The sequence below is a fragment of the Panthera tigris genome, chromosome C1 (genome assembly GCF_018350195.1).
Source record: "Panthera tigris isolate Pti1 chromosome C1, P.tigris_Pti1_mat1.1, whole genome shotgun sequence".
Lineage (NCBI taxonomy): Eukaryota > Metazoa > Chordata > Mammalia > Carnivora > Felidae > Panthera > Panthera tigris.
In genome coordinates, this window is record NC_056667.1 from 190532844 (window position 1) to 190547989 (window position 15146).

Genomic DNA, 15146 nt, shown 5'->3' on the forward strand with positions numbered 1-15146 from the left:
ACCACTCAGCAATTTTGTATATATGTTGTCTCCCCTTTTCAACCATGGGAGACTTAAAAAATTCAAAGTGATTTTTAAAAGCTCCTGCCCTGCCCCACGTCTCTTTTACATTTATCACCATTAGTCAAAAAAGCAGAATGAGGGGCACTTGGGTGGCTCAGTTGGTTAAGTGTCCGACTTCAGCTCACGTCACGATCTCACGGTCCGTGAGTTCGAGCCCCGCGTCGGGCTCTGGGCTGAAAGCTCAGAGCCTGGAGCCCGCTTCCGATTCTGTGTCTCCCTCTCTCTCTGCCCCTCCCCCGCTCACGGTCTGTCTCTCCCTCTCAAAAATAAATAAACATTAAAAAAAATGTTAAAGCACCATGAAAATGTCCCATTTCTGTTTTTTGTTCCTCACAGGTGTGTAGTAATGAAGCCACCTGCATCTGCGATTTCACCTGGGCAGGGACAGACTGCAGTATCCGGGATCCAGTTAGGAACCTTCACCCCCCCAAGGATGAAGGACCCAAGGGTTTGTGCGATTTCAGTTTCAATTCATTACCTACTGAATTTGTTGGCACTCTTCCAACGGTGCCAATATAACAAGTGAAACGATTTGAAAGGAGACACTCCAGAGTATCTCTTTTGCCATTCAAACATATAATTCATGTTACTGAAGCATTAAGGATTCTAGAGTGACGTAGTGAAGTGTTTGAATTTCCCCTAGTTTAGAACTGAGATTAGAAAGAAGTAAATATACCAATTTCCTTCCTTGCAGTTTCCTTTCTTTCCTATAAACCTCCTTCCTTTTCCATAAGCACATATGTTAATCATTGTACAGTTTGTCTCCACTATGCCAGTTTTCTAATAGGTAAAATCTTTTTGGCTAACATGAGACTCTAGTCATTCCTCAGAATTAGAATCCTCCAGAGGGAAATTGCTGTCTTCTATGCTCTGCTTAAACACATTTTTGATTGGGAAGAAGTGGAAAATCTTCACAGAACTATATATATTTTTTAAGTTTATGTATTTATTTTGAGGGAGAGAGAAAGAGCATGTGTGAGTTGGGCAGGGGCAGAGAGAGAGAGAGAGAGAGAGAGAGAAAGAGAGAGAGAATCCCAAGCAGGCTCTGTGCTATCAGCACAGAGCCTGATGCAGGGCTCGATCTCACAAACTGTGAGATCATGACCTGAGCCAAAATCAAAAGTCAGACGCTTAACCAACTGAGCCACCCAGGTTCCCCCAAAATCCTCACCGAACTTTAATTCTTCAAAGAGAATATGAAAGATCTGGACTTTGTTTTAGTCAGTTATCAGAAAGAGAGAAATTAGAATTTTAAAATTAGAAGGAGTCTCAATGGCCATCTAGAACCACCCTCATCTTGCAGATGAGAACACCCAGGCCTTGAAGACAGGTGACATTTTATAGTTATCCAGGCAGCCAGAGACAGAGCTGGGACCAAGACCCAAGTGCCCGATCTCAGGCCCAGTCTTTTCTGTTACGTTGTGTTATAACATGCTCTTTATCATCATAAACTTGGTAATCACTTTCTCATTATTCCTCCCCCATTCCCAAGCCCTCATATGATTTCAAAGATCTAAAATAAGTCATCAATTGCAGTAGGCTTATTACAGCATCTATAGCATTGTACCTGAGAAACCAGAGTTTCTAGAGCAGAGGATGTGTCCCAGTGACATCGTACATCACGTTCTTTTTCATGGTGCCACTAATGATATTTTATAAATAACTATCATGATTTTTTCCTGCAGGTAGGAAAAGTACCTATAGAAATAGTGTCATTTTGATTTGCTTAGTTTTGCATGGGAGCTCATTTAAACTCTCTGAACTTCAGCATCGGGAAAATATTGGGAAAGTATGACTTTGAAAAGTATATGAAGCGCCATGCTCCTCAGTTCCTGAAGAGATTTAGCTCATCTGGGTGCATGTGTAATGTTCAGTAATAGTGGGTGTGTTAAAAAGTCTCCATGCATTTACTTAATATGCCTATGATATTGAAATTCTGTAAGAAGAACCATAGTCACACCCTCACAGTCTATTTCTGTTCTCCTACTTCTATTTGTAAAAAGGAACCAGTTCCACTTTTACATTTAGTCTTAAAACTGGAACAAAAAATTCTTGGATCCACCTTCAGAAGTTAGATTTAGAGCAGATTTCAAACTCTGACAAGAGAAGCAGACGTTCATTCTTTCCAAATTTTCTCTCCATGGCACGTCTGTGATTCTCTTAAAGATCTAGATGCTGTTTCTTCAAGTGATATATAAAGAAGAGATGAACAGAGCTAAATTGGCTTAGCCTCTGTCCTTTTTCAGTACGTGGGGGTAGAGGGTTAGCAGTTGTCCGATTCTATTTCCCATTCCTTCACCCACCTATGCCTAGAAAGCTTAGTTGGGAGGGTGTGAAGCAAACAGCTGCATTCTGGAAAAGAGGAGATTCACAGCCGCCTTCTGTTTTGTTTTCCTTTTCCCCATGGTGCTCTTCTATATTATCTTTTAAATATAACTTTTATGACCATTCAAGTAATACTTGTTTATGGTAGAGAATTTTGGAAATAAGGAAAAGATTAAAAAGAAAATAAAAATCACCCTTAATGCCACAACTCAGAGGTAATCAGTATACACATTCTGGTGTATTTCTTTTCTGTCGCATGTTTTCTTTTTTCATTATTAGTGAAGACAATGGAGTCACTAAAGTAAAGGCACCCCCTGGTTCTAAAATTGCTAAAATCCTCGTGACTCTGGTAATCTTTATTAAATAGAAAAAAGCCATTAATTACTATCTATGAAGAGCAGTTATTATTGTAAATTATTAGATTTCTAGAAAAGTCAAGCAGTTTTAGCATGACTAAATAATAGCTTTATCTATGATGGTTATTAATATCTTTTCAGCCTCTATAAAAAATCTGTTAATACATTAGTAAAATGAGAAAGAAACAAAATCACAATTTTAACACCTTGTTATTGGTTTTATGATTTTGTTTTTGATATTCTGGTTAAAAGAAAATGATAAGAGAGAAACTAGGTACTTCTAATTGTATCCAGATAGCAAATATTTATTGGCCATCTACTATTTAAAAGGCAGCACATCCTTGGCATATTGTAGGCACTCAATACATATTACATCCTTTCCCTTTGGGATCATGTGAAGGAAACAAAATGGTGCATGCTAGTGCTGATTTTCAGTTTGCCAGTAACCATTTGTATTGCGTTGTCGAAGAGTAGCAGGTCATGAACTCAAGACACTGAAACAATCTGTACTTTCTTGACTGTGGGTGCCAAGGTTGCTTGTGAGGTGCCAAGGTTTTTCTGTAACTGATTGCCATATATTCTTTTTCATGATCTGATTAGTTTGGTTGGCACTGGCCTTATGGATCACAGTGTTTGGGTGCTTCTCGGCTGCTTGCCATATACAGTGGGCAAGACCCAAGTGATCTGACCTGTCATATCCACGGATGAAGGCTTTTCTGTATAGATACAGTGACAGGGTATTAAAACATATTTAGTTTTATTTAATTTTAGTGTGTTTTCTTGTTATGGAGGAAAAAATTCAAAAACAAAGCTGAGAATATTGCCTTTTGTATTATTAACATGGGCATAAAAGATAAATTGTATACAACTGCAGGCCTCTGAATCAAAACATAATTAGTAAAAAAAAAAAAAAAGGAGAACTCTGTGACTTTGTTTCAGCTGATGAGGGTGTCAGAAATGAGCCAATGTGTTTTGGGTATTTCTCTTATTTTAACAGAAAGTTTCTGGAAGAATAAAAACTCAACCTCTCCATCTGGGTAAGGGCACCCCCCCCCACACACACACATAAAAATATTGCCATTCAATCAAAAAGAATGAAATCTTGCCATTTACAACTACGTGGATGGAACTAGAGGGTATTATGCTGAACAAAATTAGCCGGTCAGAGCAAGACAAATATCATATGACTTCATTCATATGTGGAATTTAAGATACAAAAGAGATGAACATAAGGGAAGGGAAGCAAAAATAATATAAAAACAAGGAGGGGGACAAAACATAAGAGACTCTTAAATATAGAGAACAAACAGGGTTGCCGGAGGGGTTGTGGGAGGCGGGAAGGGCTAAATGGGAAGGTGCATTAGGGAGAACACTTATTAGGATGAGCACTGGGTGTTATACGTAAGGGATGAATCACTGTAATCTACTCCTGAAATCATTATAGCACTATATGCTAAGTAACTTGAATGTAAATTAAATTTAATTAATTAATTAATTAATTAAAAAGCTAAAAAGAAACATCGCCATTGAAGTAGGCTCTGCACTTGTTGACCCACAGTTTATTTGCTCCGATGTCTCAAACCAAAATTATTAAAAGACAGGAAATAGCATTTCAAAGCAGAAACCATGTGAGCAAAGATTTTTTTAAAAAAGATTTTCCATTACATATTACTTCACTCATGTTTTCTACACTGTCATTTATTTCCCATATTTTTACATATGAAGATTCTTCTGGTCCCTCATCTCCCAACATGTGTCCACTGAATTCGCTGAAAGAAGTTATTTTACTTTACCCTAATGGGGTTGAATAAGTTTGCGCCTTTTAAAAGGCCTGGAACTCCCACAGGCTATAGGAGAGTCAGTAGAAGTACTGATAATTTTTGTCAATTTGTGGGCATTTTTTCATGGTGCTTATTATGCAGCGTAATGGGACTTTTCTCACTGGATGGTTTGCAGCAGCATTACAGGAAGAAAGAGAAGAAACTGATACATATCACATTTTCATCGATAAGGAAGGGCAGAGACGCTGCTAAGAAGCTTTGGTTAGACCCTTTCATTATGTCCACAGTCATCAAATCAGAGATAGAAGGGCCTTAGTGGCCATTCAGTCCAGACCCATTGTTTTACAAATGGGTCTAAATTCCCAAGGGTAACAGAGCCAAGAGTAAAACATAGATCACCTGGTCTTGAGCCTAATACTTTTTCTGTTATTGCACACTGACTGCCTCATTGAAAGCTGAGTATTAAGTTACTCTGCGGGTTCTCACAGCATAGTAATAAGTAGAAAGGGTGAGGCAATAAGCAGGTAATGATTAAGCATATTAGCTCATCCATTGCTTCTCAAGGGAGTATTATATTATTAGCATTTAGTATCTTGAAAGCAATAATTTCTAAGTCTTAATACCTTAAAGAGCATTATTAATGTTTACATTTACCTTTTGTGTATATCTGTTGCTTCCTTTGTGAATGCACCCATCTTTGATTTTGTAGTTCAGATGAGTAGATATGAGGTATTATGGTAGTATATGATTACGCTCTTGCAGAATTATGTATCACCTATGTATTTGTCTCATCAGTAATGGCCTCATCAATAACTTAAGGGTTTACCAGGTTTTAAAAGTTTTCAGTAACTGAGTTTATTTTGTTTGGGTTCAGAAAAACTCCATGGTATTTCCATTGACAGTGTCTGAAATAATATTCTTATATGAAGTTAATTTGTTTTTCATCTTTTTAGACATTTGTCCCAGTGTATCTGAAAATGAACTTAACTTTTAAAAAATTTCATGGGAAAGAGTAAGGAGATCTGATTGTGTGTCTGACAATGAAATACGGAGCTAGAAAATATATGTGTGTCATGCCAATATTGTATTCTAACATATAAAGAATATATTTAGTATTTATTTCTAATCCTAAATGTTAGCAAAATCATAAATCCCTGCAGAAAGAACTTTGGTTTATAGAGTACAAATGATGGCTTTGATGCCTCCTGCCTTTGAAGTATTCGGGATGCAGGATTATAGCGCCTTTCGCTCATTAGAATCAATTGGATGAAATAATGCACCTTTTTGTTTCAGAAACTCTCTAAAAGTAAGAAAAAACCCCCAACTACTCAGTTTCAAAAGCGCAATTTCACGCTATCTGAAGCATGACTTGTCTGTGGAAGAATTCTACATATAAAGTAAGAATGTCTTAAGAAAAGGAGAAAATTTACAGTTTGTATCTTAATATTACATACTTACCAAAAATTCTGCCTGTTAGCACATGTGAGCCTAGGTAGCAGGGAAGCAACACTAAAAACAATGATAATAATAAACCAACAAACATCAGAATTTAATAAAACAAAAATGAGGACATATTGCCAGAAAATAATTTCCACAAACAAGTTATAATACAAAGGTAAGTACGTTAAAGAATTAGGAAACAAAGTCGCATCCCTAATAGGGGGATTGCGTTATTAGCTAGAGTCTTTACAAGTTTCATCTCCAGGTTTGGTGTAATGCAAAGAAAGTGAGGTATATCATCATGTACCCAGCGTAGTTCCTGGGACAAAAAACACATCTAGTAGGTAATGAATGAACAAATAAATGCGTGAATGAATAAGCAATTACAGTTACATCGTAAATAAATTAGTATAGAGGTAAAAAGGAGAGCATAGACCCCCAAAGTCCAAGGGAGTTTTTTTTTCAATAAGAAGGTAAATCCTTTGTAGCTCTGGGGAGCAGCTGAAACCTGTTTTCAAATTTGTCCCCTATAAAAATCTACCCACTTGTGAGCCAGGCAATTAATTCATGTCAATTTAAAAGCAGGTTGAGTCACTGCGCGCTGGAAGAAATAACCCTGTTAAGTATCGCGATCAAGAGTCAAGTGTATTTTACATACCTTTGCAGTACACCAGAATTAAAGGTAGCGGGCAAACAAGGAGGAGGGGGAAGACTTTGGAAAAAGCTTTTTCCCCCACTTACTTTGTCTTGTTTTGGTGCTAGCAGTAGTTATCAGTTAAGAGTTGGGAGATAATTGTTCTTGCTCAGCAGAGATTATAGACTGTATCTGTTTCTCTGGAATGCATATTTGAAGTGTCTGTAGGGATGCCTTGCTCCTCTGGTTGGTTTCTAACACCCACATGATGGATTGCCTAATTCTCTTTATGCTACAGAAAGGAATTATATCTGTAGCAAATAAAAAGGCCTTTTTAAATTGTTATTCATCATTCATGCAGTTATAATTTTTAAAAATTAACACACATTCATTTACTATCACATTTTACAGGTGTGTGTGTGTGTGTGTGTTTCCTGCAATTTAGCATATGTAGCTTATATAAACATTGAAGAGTTAATAGGAGTTTCAGGTACTTTGGCTCTGAGGGCCAATGCCTAAATCTTAAGCAAAAAAAACACCAAACCCCCCCCCCCAAAAACCAAATTGTAATATAATATGTCCTTGTTAATTTAGTATTCTGAAGGCAATTATTTTCTAAGATCTTAAAAAATGAGTATTTATATTTATAGTACCTTTCATTCCAGTATTTGCCTCCACAGTTTAGAAATCTGAGATATGGTTTGGTTATTTTGAATTCTAATGTACTGTCATATCTGGAAAACATCACCACCACCTTATATGTTGGTCTTTTTTCCATTCCCCTCAAGGCCCTCAGTAGACTTTCTGTTTTCTGTTGTGTTTCCGTTTTTTTTTTTTTTTTTTTGTGGTTTTTTTTGCTTTTTATTAACAACTCAGGTTGTGCCTAGCTAAGGATAAAAACTAGAATCTCTCACTCTTATTGTTTGCCCTGCAATTAAGTGGATGTACCCCTACTCACCAGCGTTGGCGATCAAGGTTCTCTCTCTTCTTTGGGAGAGTAGTTGGACCCAAAAGGTCAATGAACACAATACTAAGCCTTAAAAAACTGTGAGTTCAAATCATGGCTCTTTGTTTTCCTTCACCATCTCACAGCACACAATCTGTGCCATGCAGCCTTGTCAAAGTTAATCTCTCTTTTCATTAGTAAAGTGATTTGAAACCAGCACTTTTGATCGCATGAAGATAGGAGATAAAGTGTGTGTATGTCCACACGCTTGCACGCGCGCACACACACAGACACAGTCAATCTTAAATAATCTGCCTTCCTGCCCCAGCACTAAACTTCTTGCCTCTGTGGAGAGCAGCCTGGGCACCTCTGGGCAGTGCAGACCCTTTTTGCAACATCTGAAGCTCAAAGCTCAGCACGGAAGTGGTGATGTGCAGGGGTGGAGTGTCTCCAGTCAGTAATCTACCATTGGGTCATCTGAAGCAATCAGTGCTTCCCAGCGACCCTGACTTTCTCCGAGTGCATAGTTTATGCCCTGCAAACTGTAAACAACAACAACAACAACAACAACAACAACAACTAAACACCCAAAGACTGTGCCAGAAACCCAAACATTGCGGAGTTATGTGCAATACACTTTTCCAGGTGAAAATGTACTTAATTTTAAAGATAGTCTTTTAAATTTGTAGGATTTTCATAAAATTGAATGTAAGTTCTAAAGTTTGAAAAGATGCAGCTTCTTAGGTGCATTTTACAGTTTGAGAAGTTTGTGAAGTATGCTAACGGTCTGTTACTTTGGAATTAAAATCCAGACTTGCTGTTATGCTGTTTAAATGACATTTTCATTCCAACTCATTCCTTGTAGGAACTGTAACTCAAATTAGATTATTTATATGTTTAACAGTATTTATAAGAGAGGATTTTTTAAGTAGGGTTTGTAGAGTTTGAAGTTAAATTAGCCTCAGCATTATTCTCCAGTATTTTCAATGTGTATGTAGACCTTCATTTTAAATTTTAAAGCAGAGATGTCAGTATTTAACTGACTTTCAAAGCATTTCCTGAATAGATTATGTTGTGTGTTAGCGCAATCAGTGTGTGATTCGTTTCCTTTGTTAAAACCATCTCCGTTTTCCCTCCACACAGTGCACATGACCACAAGCAGGCTAATAGGTGCTGTGGCAGGCACCATTCTGGCCCTGGGGGTGATTTTTGGAGGCACAGGGTGGGGAATAGAGTAAGCATCTTTGTGAGTCTCGGAGTGTTTCTGTTTGGTTCCCGGTGTGTGAACTGACTGCTGGTACCTAATCCCCACCGCGTGTTGTCTCGTTGACATGTTCCCCTTGCAAGTGCACCTTGTGGTGTTATTTGGATGTGTCTGTGTCGTGTGGTTTCCTCGTGCAGTGAAGAACCTTCTCCTGTCTGGAACAATGTGGGGCATAAAATAATATTGGGGTGCTTATGATGTCTTCACAATTGAGACGATGGTCCAAAAGCTTCCATTGTTCTTCTACTTATAAAAGTAATTTTAAGATACAGACCTTTTATTGTCATTATTTTTTATTGACAAAAAATGCTTTTATGTGAGTGTTTTATTAGTATTCTTGAAATGAATGCAATCTTCACCGAATAAATCCACGTTTACAGCTGGGAATTATTAATAGTTGTAGCTTCTTTTGAAGATAATTTGAGTGATAGTCACTAATATTCCCTCCATGTATTTAAAGTGATATGGGAAGCTTTGGCTTAACTTTTTAAAGAAGATACTTAGTATATTGCCTTCATTTTTAAAATATAAAATAGATTGATAATTCAAATTAGATGCTTCCATAACTGTGTGGGACCAAAGAGTGTGAAGAAGAAAAAGATATTTATCCAAACCGGCAAAACCTTAAGGAGAGTAGTTGCAGATTATCTGGTGGCTTTGTCTTAAAAATAGCCAGTGCACAAATAAATTGTGTGTCCCTGGCCCGTGTTGATCTTTCACAGAAATACAGGTCTTCTGGTACCTCTATTAAGGTTGCTGTGTACTTGATCCAAGCCTCAGAATAGCTGTCAGTTCTCCATGGGATATTATTTTCATGAAGTTGCTGATCTGTAGACTAAAAGGTTTTCGTGATTCCCTCCCCCCCCCCCCAATTACAGGAAGAACATTTACAAATGACAGAAATACCCTTTCCCATGCTGTCTTTGTGTTCACGGGGATGGGTGACACTTCACAGTGGCCCCGGATGAATTACTGGTATCTTAAGGAACCACCAGATAGCCTGTACTCAACCTGTCCAAACCATGGGCACGTTGATCGTGTAACACGCATTCTTCCTTAGTCCCAGTGATTGTGGCCCACAGATGCCCTTCCATACCAGTACTGGGAGACCCAGACACCGAAATAGTACAAGGAAAGCAGGCCTGTAGTTCCCACTCTGTGTGGAAGATTACCCGAACCTTCTCTCCCCTGGTTTGAAGGACTTTGACTAGATTTACACCTGCCAACTCACCTCCCATGGGTACAGACTGAACTAGTTAACCCAGGGCAGCTAGAAAGACTGGAAAAGATATTTTGTTTCTCTTTACCTATTAGAATATAAAGTTTTAGAGCAGAGGTAACATTTAGAGAAAACAAAAGCTTTGCCTTGTAAAATTTCACCTTAGATCTGCTGACTGGATTACCTATAGAAGTAACATTCCTTTTCCAGGGGAAATTCTATACATACATATATGTGAAATTCCTCCTTGAAGAAAGGTAGTTTTTGAAAAAATCATCCCAAGTGTGGTTTTAGATTATTTATTGACCATAATTGTGATGTGCTGCAAAGTACCAACTAAGGGATGAATTTTAATAACTTTCCCTTTGAGTCTTAGAGCTAGGCAACTCCCAAGGCATTTGTTGTAAAGCATAGTCCTTGTGACCAGTGTCTGTTTTCATCATCCCTTCCAGTCTTGTTGGTTTGTGGCTATTTCTGGTTGTGACAGGTAAGTCTGTAAAAGTGTATTATTTTTTCTAAAAATAGATTTGTTATTTATCATTCTTGGCTTATGCACTATTTTTTGTTTATTAGTTTACTGATTGTTTTCCTTCAAATTCTAAATTTTGTCATAATTGCTAAATCATACAGTTTTTTAAAAAAATTCATGATAGTACAGTATACATTGTTTTGACACCTCCTGGCTTAGCTAATAGTGTAATGTTCATTTAGTCACTAAGGATTCCGTGAATAGAAGGTTTGGAAGGTTTTTGTTTGTTTGGGTTTTTGGTAGCGGGGGGCAGGGGGTAATTTCTACACCTTAGTTTATAATTGTAAATCAGGACTCATTTGTCATGAATTATCTATTGATTCTAATCCCAACCTGTCTTCTGAGCTAGTAAAGTACAAATCATGTCTAAAGCCTAAGGTACATGGAAATATAAATATTTTCTAAATGTTTATTTCAAAATATGTTTCCTTGTTAAAATGTGGGGAGGAAATGCATATAAGTGGACTGTTGCATTAGAGCAGGGGTTAGCAAACTTTCTGTAAAGGGCCAGAAGGTAAATAGTTTTGACTTTGCAGGCCACAGGATGTTTGTCACAGCCTTGTGACTCTGCTGTCTTAGCACGAAAGAAACTGTAAACCACATGAAAATGAATTAGCGTGGCTGTATTCCAACAAAATTTTTTTGCAAACCAGTAAGTGGAGCCAGATTTGGCCAGTGGGTTATATAGTTTGCTGACCCTTGATTTATAGCATAAGCTTTCGAGTCAGACACATCTGTGTTCAAATCTTGCCTCTGTCACTACATTCGAAGCCACTGTTTCTTCATCTAATAAACAGGGATAGTCATAATTCTTACCTCGTATGGTTTTTGTGAGGATCCAGTGAGATGTTTTGTCACATGGTTAGACCCTCACCTGGTACACAGTAAGTGCTCAGTATAGAGTAACTAACCTGCTTTGATTGCTGTCATATTACTCTTTATTCTTATTTGTGCATTTCGGAAGGCCACTGAGATTTGGGTTCTGTAGAACCTCAGTGGTTAGTCCTGAGAATGAGTCACGAGCCCATGCGCCCGAAGAGACCGCATCCCTGAGACCCCCCGCTGCAGCTGTCTCCCACCTTTCCACTCACCCTCACAAACCCTGAGTGGTCTCTGAGTAAAAACATACAACACACACGATTTTAGTGCTGCTAAAAGTGGCATCTGTTTGTGTGCACAGTTGAGGGCACTGATGTGAGCAGAAAAGAGAATTTTGTTTTTATGCAGAAATGAACATATACACAAAGTCAAGGATTTCAGGGGAAATAGCAAAATTGGCCTTATGACTTCTGAAACGGGATATTCAGTTACGATCGGAAGTATTTTGTTGTTGGGGGCACTCTACCTGTTAGCATCCGGAAGGATGTGAGGTGCAGAATAATTCCTGTGCTAGTTAACGTTGCTTACATTTAAAAATCGTGAGCTAAGGCATTTCCCCCTGTGAGTGGAAAGGATGTGCTGTCATATGCGTTAAGTCTTTCTTACTCAGTTGATGGAAACCCCACTTTGTATTTTCTTTCTTGCTGTCCTTTCTACTCCCTTTTTAAACTCTATCTCCAGGCCTCGAATTTCAAATGGGAACTTGAAAGATAGTCTCAGTTGAGCTGGCAGAATCTTTTTTCCATTTCTACAGAATTACCCGGATGAGTTTTACGCTTCCTCCCTATCTTGCCTTTGGAATCGCAAGTTGTTGTTTAAACACTGTATAGATCCTTACAGTGAAGAAATGCCTCTCTGAGCACAAGGCTTTCAAGTCAGATCTTTATTAGTAACCTCCTTCTGACTTTTTTTTTTTAATGTTTATTTATTTTTGAGAGAGAGACAAAGTCAGAGACTTTGGGGGAGGGGCAGAGAGGGAGGAAGACAGAATCTGAAGCAGGCTCCAGGCTCTGAGCTGTCAGCACAGAGTCCCACACGGGGCTCGAACTCAGGAACGGCGACGTAGTGAACCGCGAGGTCAGGACCTGAGCGGAAGTCAGACACTTGACCAACTAAGTCACCCAGGCCTCACCCCCTTCTGACTTCGAAATTGTTTCCAAGTGGGGGCTAAAAAAACAAACCGTAGCATTCCGACAACTTTGGGTGCTGCTTGAAAGAGCACTTTATTAGAATATTTTCCCTTCTTTTCCTGCCATGATTTGCCAGTAAGATTGAGCTAATTCTAATGCATCCATGTTCTTTATGTGCTCTTTTGCTTGCTTGATTCATGATACTGGGAAAGAGGAGGAGAAGAAAGACTGGTGACGCTGGCAGTTGGGGCACATTTGCTTCAAATCCTGTGGAAGGTGAATTGAACGGAACTTAACTGTCAGCGGTGCAGAAGCTTTAGATTCAGAGGCATTCGTGTCCAAGCAGTAGCTCTCCCTCGCATCAGAAGTGCGATTACACTAAGTCAATCAAGGCGATTTAAGCGTTTAGCAATTTTTTATGCAGGGTATTTACTTCCGAAAAACCGCGTAACTGCCTTTCCCTTGTGGTGACGACAGTAGATGGCTCATATGACTTTCTTCCCATGATCCTTTGTCACAGGTCCTAGTGCCACCAATCTCATAATAGGCTCCATCGCTGGTGCCATCCTGGTAGCAGCTATTGTCCTTGGGGGCACAGGATGGGGATTTAAGTAAGCAACGCCGCATGTCTTCTCCTCGGTGGCTCTGGCATTTCTCTTTTCTGCTTACATAACCAGGTTTTGAGTTCCTGCTACAAGATTTCAAGTTTTAGCAGTAAACTGTTAAAAACGAATATTTTTATTCAGAAATGGGCTAGAAAAGAAGAAACGTGGAAACCTCAAACGTCATCTTCAGGCTAGTGGGAAAACTTGAAATGTAGAAGGAATTCACATGCACAAGTTTGAGGAGAACAAAGTAGAGGTTCTTCAGTAGAAGCCATTCCAGCTTTTAGGAGCAAGCATTCTGAGATAACGTTTTTTATACACGATAATCAGGACACTTTGCGGTTGGAAATAAGGGGATATAAATCCTTTGTGTGTTTAAAACTCATTTATATTCCATTGACGTTTTGAATTTTTCACAACCTAAGTAACTCTTTGTTCGATATTTTTCACACGTAACACATTATGTGTAGCTTTGTGATTTGAAAAGCTTTGTGATTTTATAAAAATCAGATTTAAAAAATTATTAATTCCCTAACCATCTGCATTGGTTTCACATTGGAATTTGAAATCTGTGGCTCTGTGATACTTAAATATTTTCTAATTAACTGCAAATTAACTGGCCTGTTTCCATAGTGACTTTTAGTCATTTAGTCATTGGATTGTGCATTGATCACTGAACTACGTTTGTTTAAATAGACATGGCAGATATTCACAAATAAACCTTCATTATGACCAAAATTTGTAAACCTAGTTTATCAAGTTTTGATGTTTCCATAGTTCAGGTTCATTGGGTAATTGCTTTGTATATCTTTTCTTCGGGCTGTGGTGGCTTGATTATTATGATTTGTAGATAAGACTTCCTATGCCAAATATTCCCTCTGATAAATTAAGTCCCAACCAGATCTACAGAAACAAATTTAAGTGGGAAATAAGACCATTACCTAAATTCAAAACCCACTTTGCCTCCATCTGGTTACTCAATAGAGGAAGCTTTTTACTTGAATTCTCTGAATAATTGCATTAATTATGAACTTGATTCTATTTAATATTTTGAATCCTGAATTCAAAATATTGAAACCAGGTAAAATGTTATTAGAAACTGATTATGGAAGAAAAACAAACTACATGATGATCTAAATAAATTCAACATTTTCTGATAATTTTGTTACCATATTAGATTTAATGAGTAAGCCTACAAGTTTTTGAGTAGCTTGAACTTGGAAAGTTGTTATCAAATGGTACTTCGTTTCTACAGAGATATTTGTAAACTTGAACTTGTTTGATGAAATAGTAGTTTTGGCATCATCGTGTTTTCAAAAACACACACAAAATGGACAACTCACATTTGAATTTCTCATCGTGGTATTAACAAGACATTGCCCAGATAATGAGTCACTCATGGTCCCTAATATATGGCACTCTCCTGAAACATATATATATATATATATATATAATATATTATATATTATATATGTTATATGTTATATGTTATATATATTATATATATGTTTGTTTGTTTTGTTTTGTTTAGGCCGGCCTAATTCAAGCAACAATTTTTCTTCGTGCCATATTACTGTAAAAAAGTCATTGCACATGATAGTAGTCCCATGATCTGTTATTATTTTAAAATACTTCCTTGACATTTTTCATAAATATGCTTTAAGAAAAATAAATTTGGCTCGTGCCCAAGCTTCTGCCTTTTGGCATCAGGAAGCCTTGGTTTCAAAGGACTGGAAAATAGTCCTATGCATCTCTGACGTCCAGCCACATGCAATGCCAAATTTACTATCTCAGCCTTTGGAGACAAGAGCACTATTCTGTAGCAGGACCTCAAAACAGTGGCCTGGCCTAGCGCACAGCTTGAATTGCATGTTTCTTTGGGGGAAAATGGAAAAGCCTTTATCACTGTGTATATAAGTGGATTAGGCCCTGTACAGATGACTTATATCTGAGAGAGATGTCTACTCATCGGAGG

The 15146-nt window shown here is 37.9% G+C and overlaps 1 protein-coding gene across 15 annotated transcripts in view; it reads left to right on the forward strand.

The window, feature by feature from the left end:
• Positions 1 to 15146, forward strand: part of ADAM23 (ADAM metallopeptidase domain 23) — a 318624-nt gene that overhangs the window by 267555 nt on the left and 35923 nt on the right. For 13 of the 15 annotated variants that reach the window (XM_042995172.1, XM_042995171.1, XM_042995173.1 and 10 more), the window contains one exon: positions 400 to 511. In XM_042995172.1, the coding sequence (XP_042851106.1) occupies positions 400 to 511 (112 nt within the window). Of the gene's footprint in view, positions 1 to 399; positions 512 to 5818; positions 5903 to 13086; positions 13178 to 15146 lie in introns of those variants that run through there. The other 2 variants (XM_015540965.2, XM_042995169.1) reach the window with 2 other exon arrangements.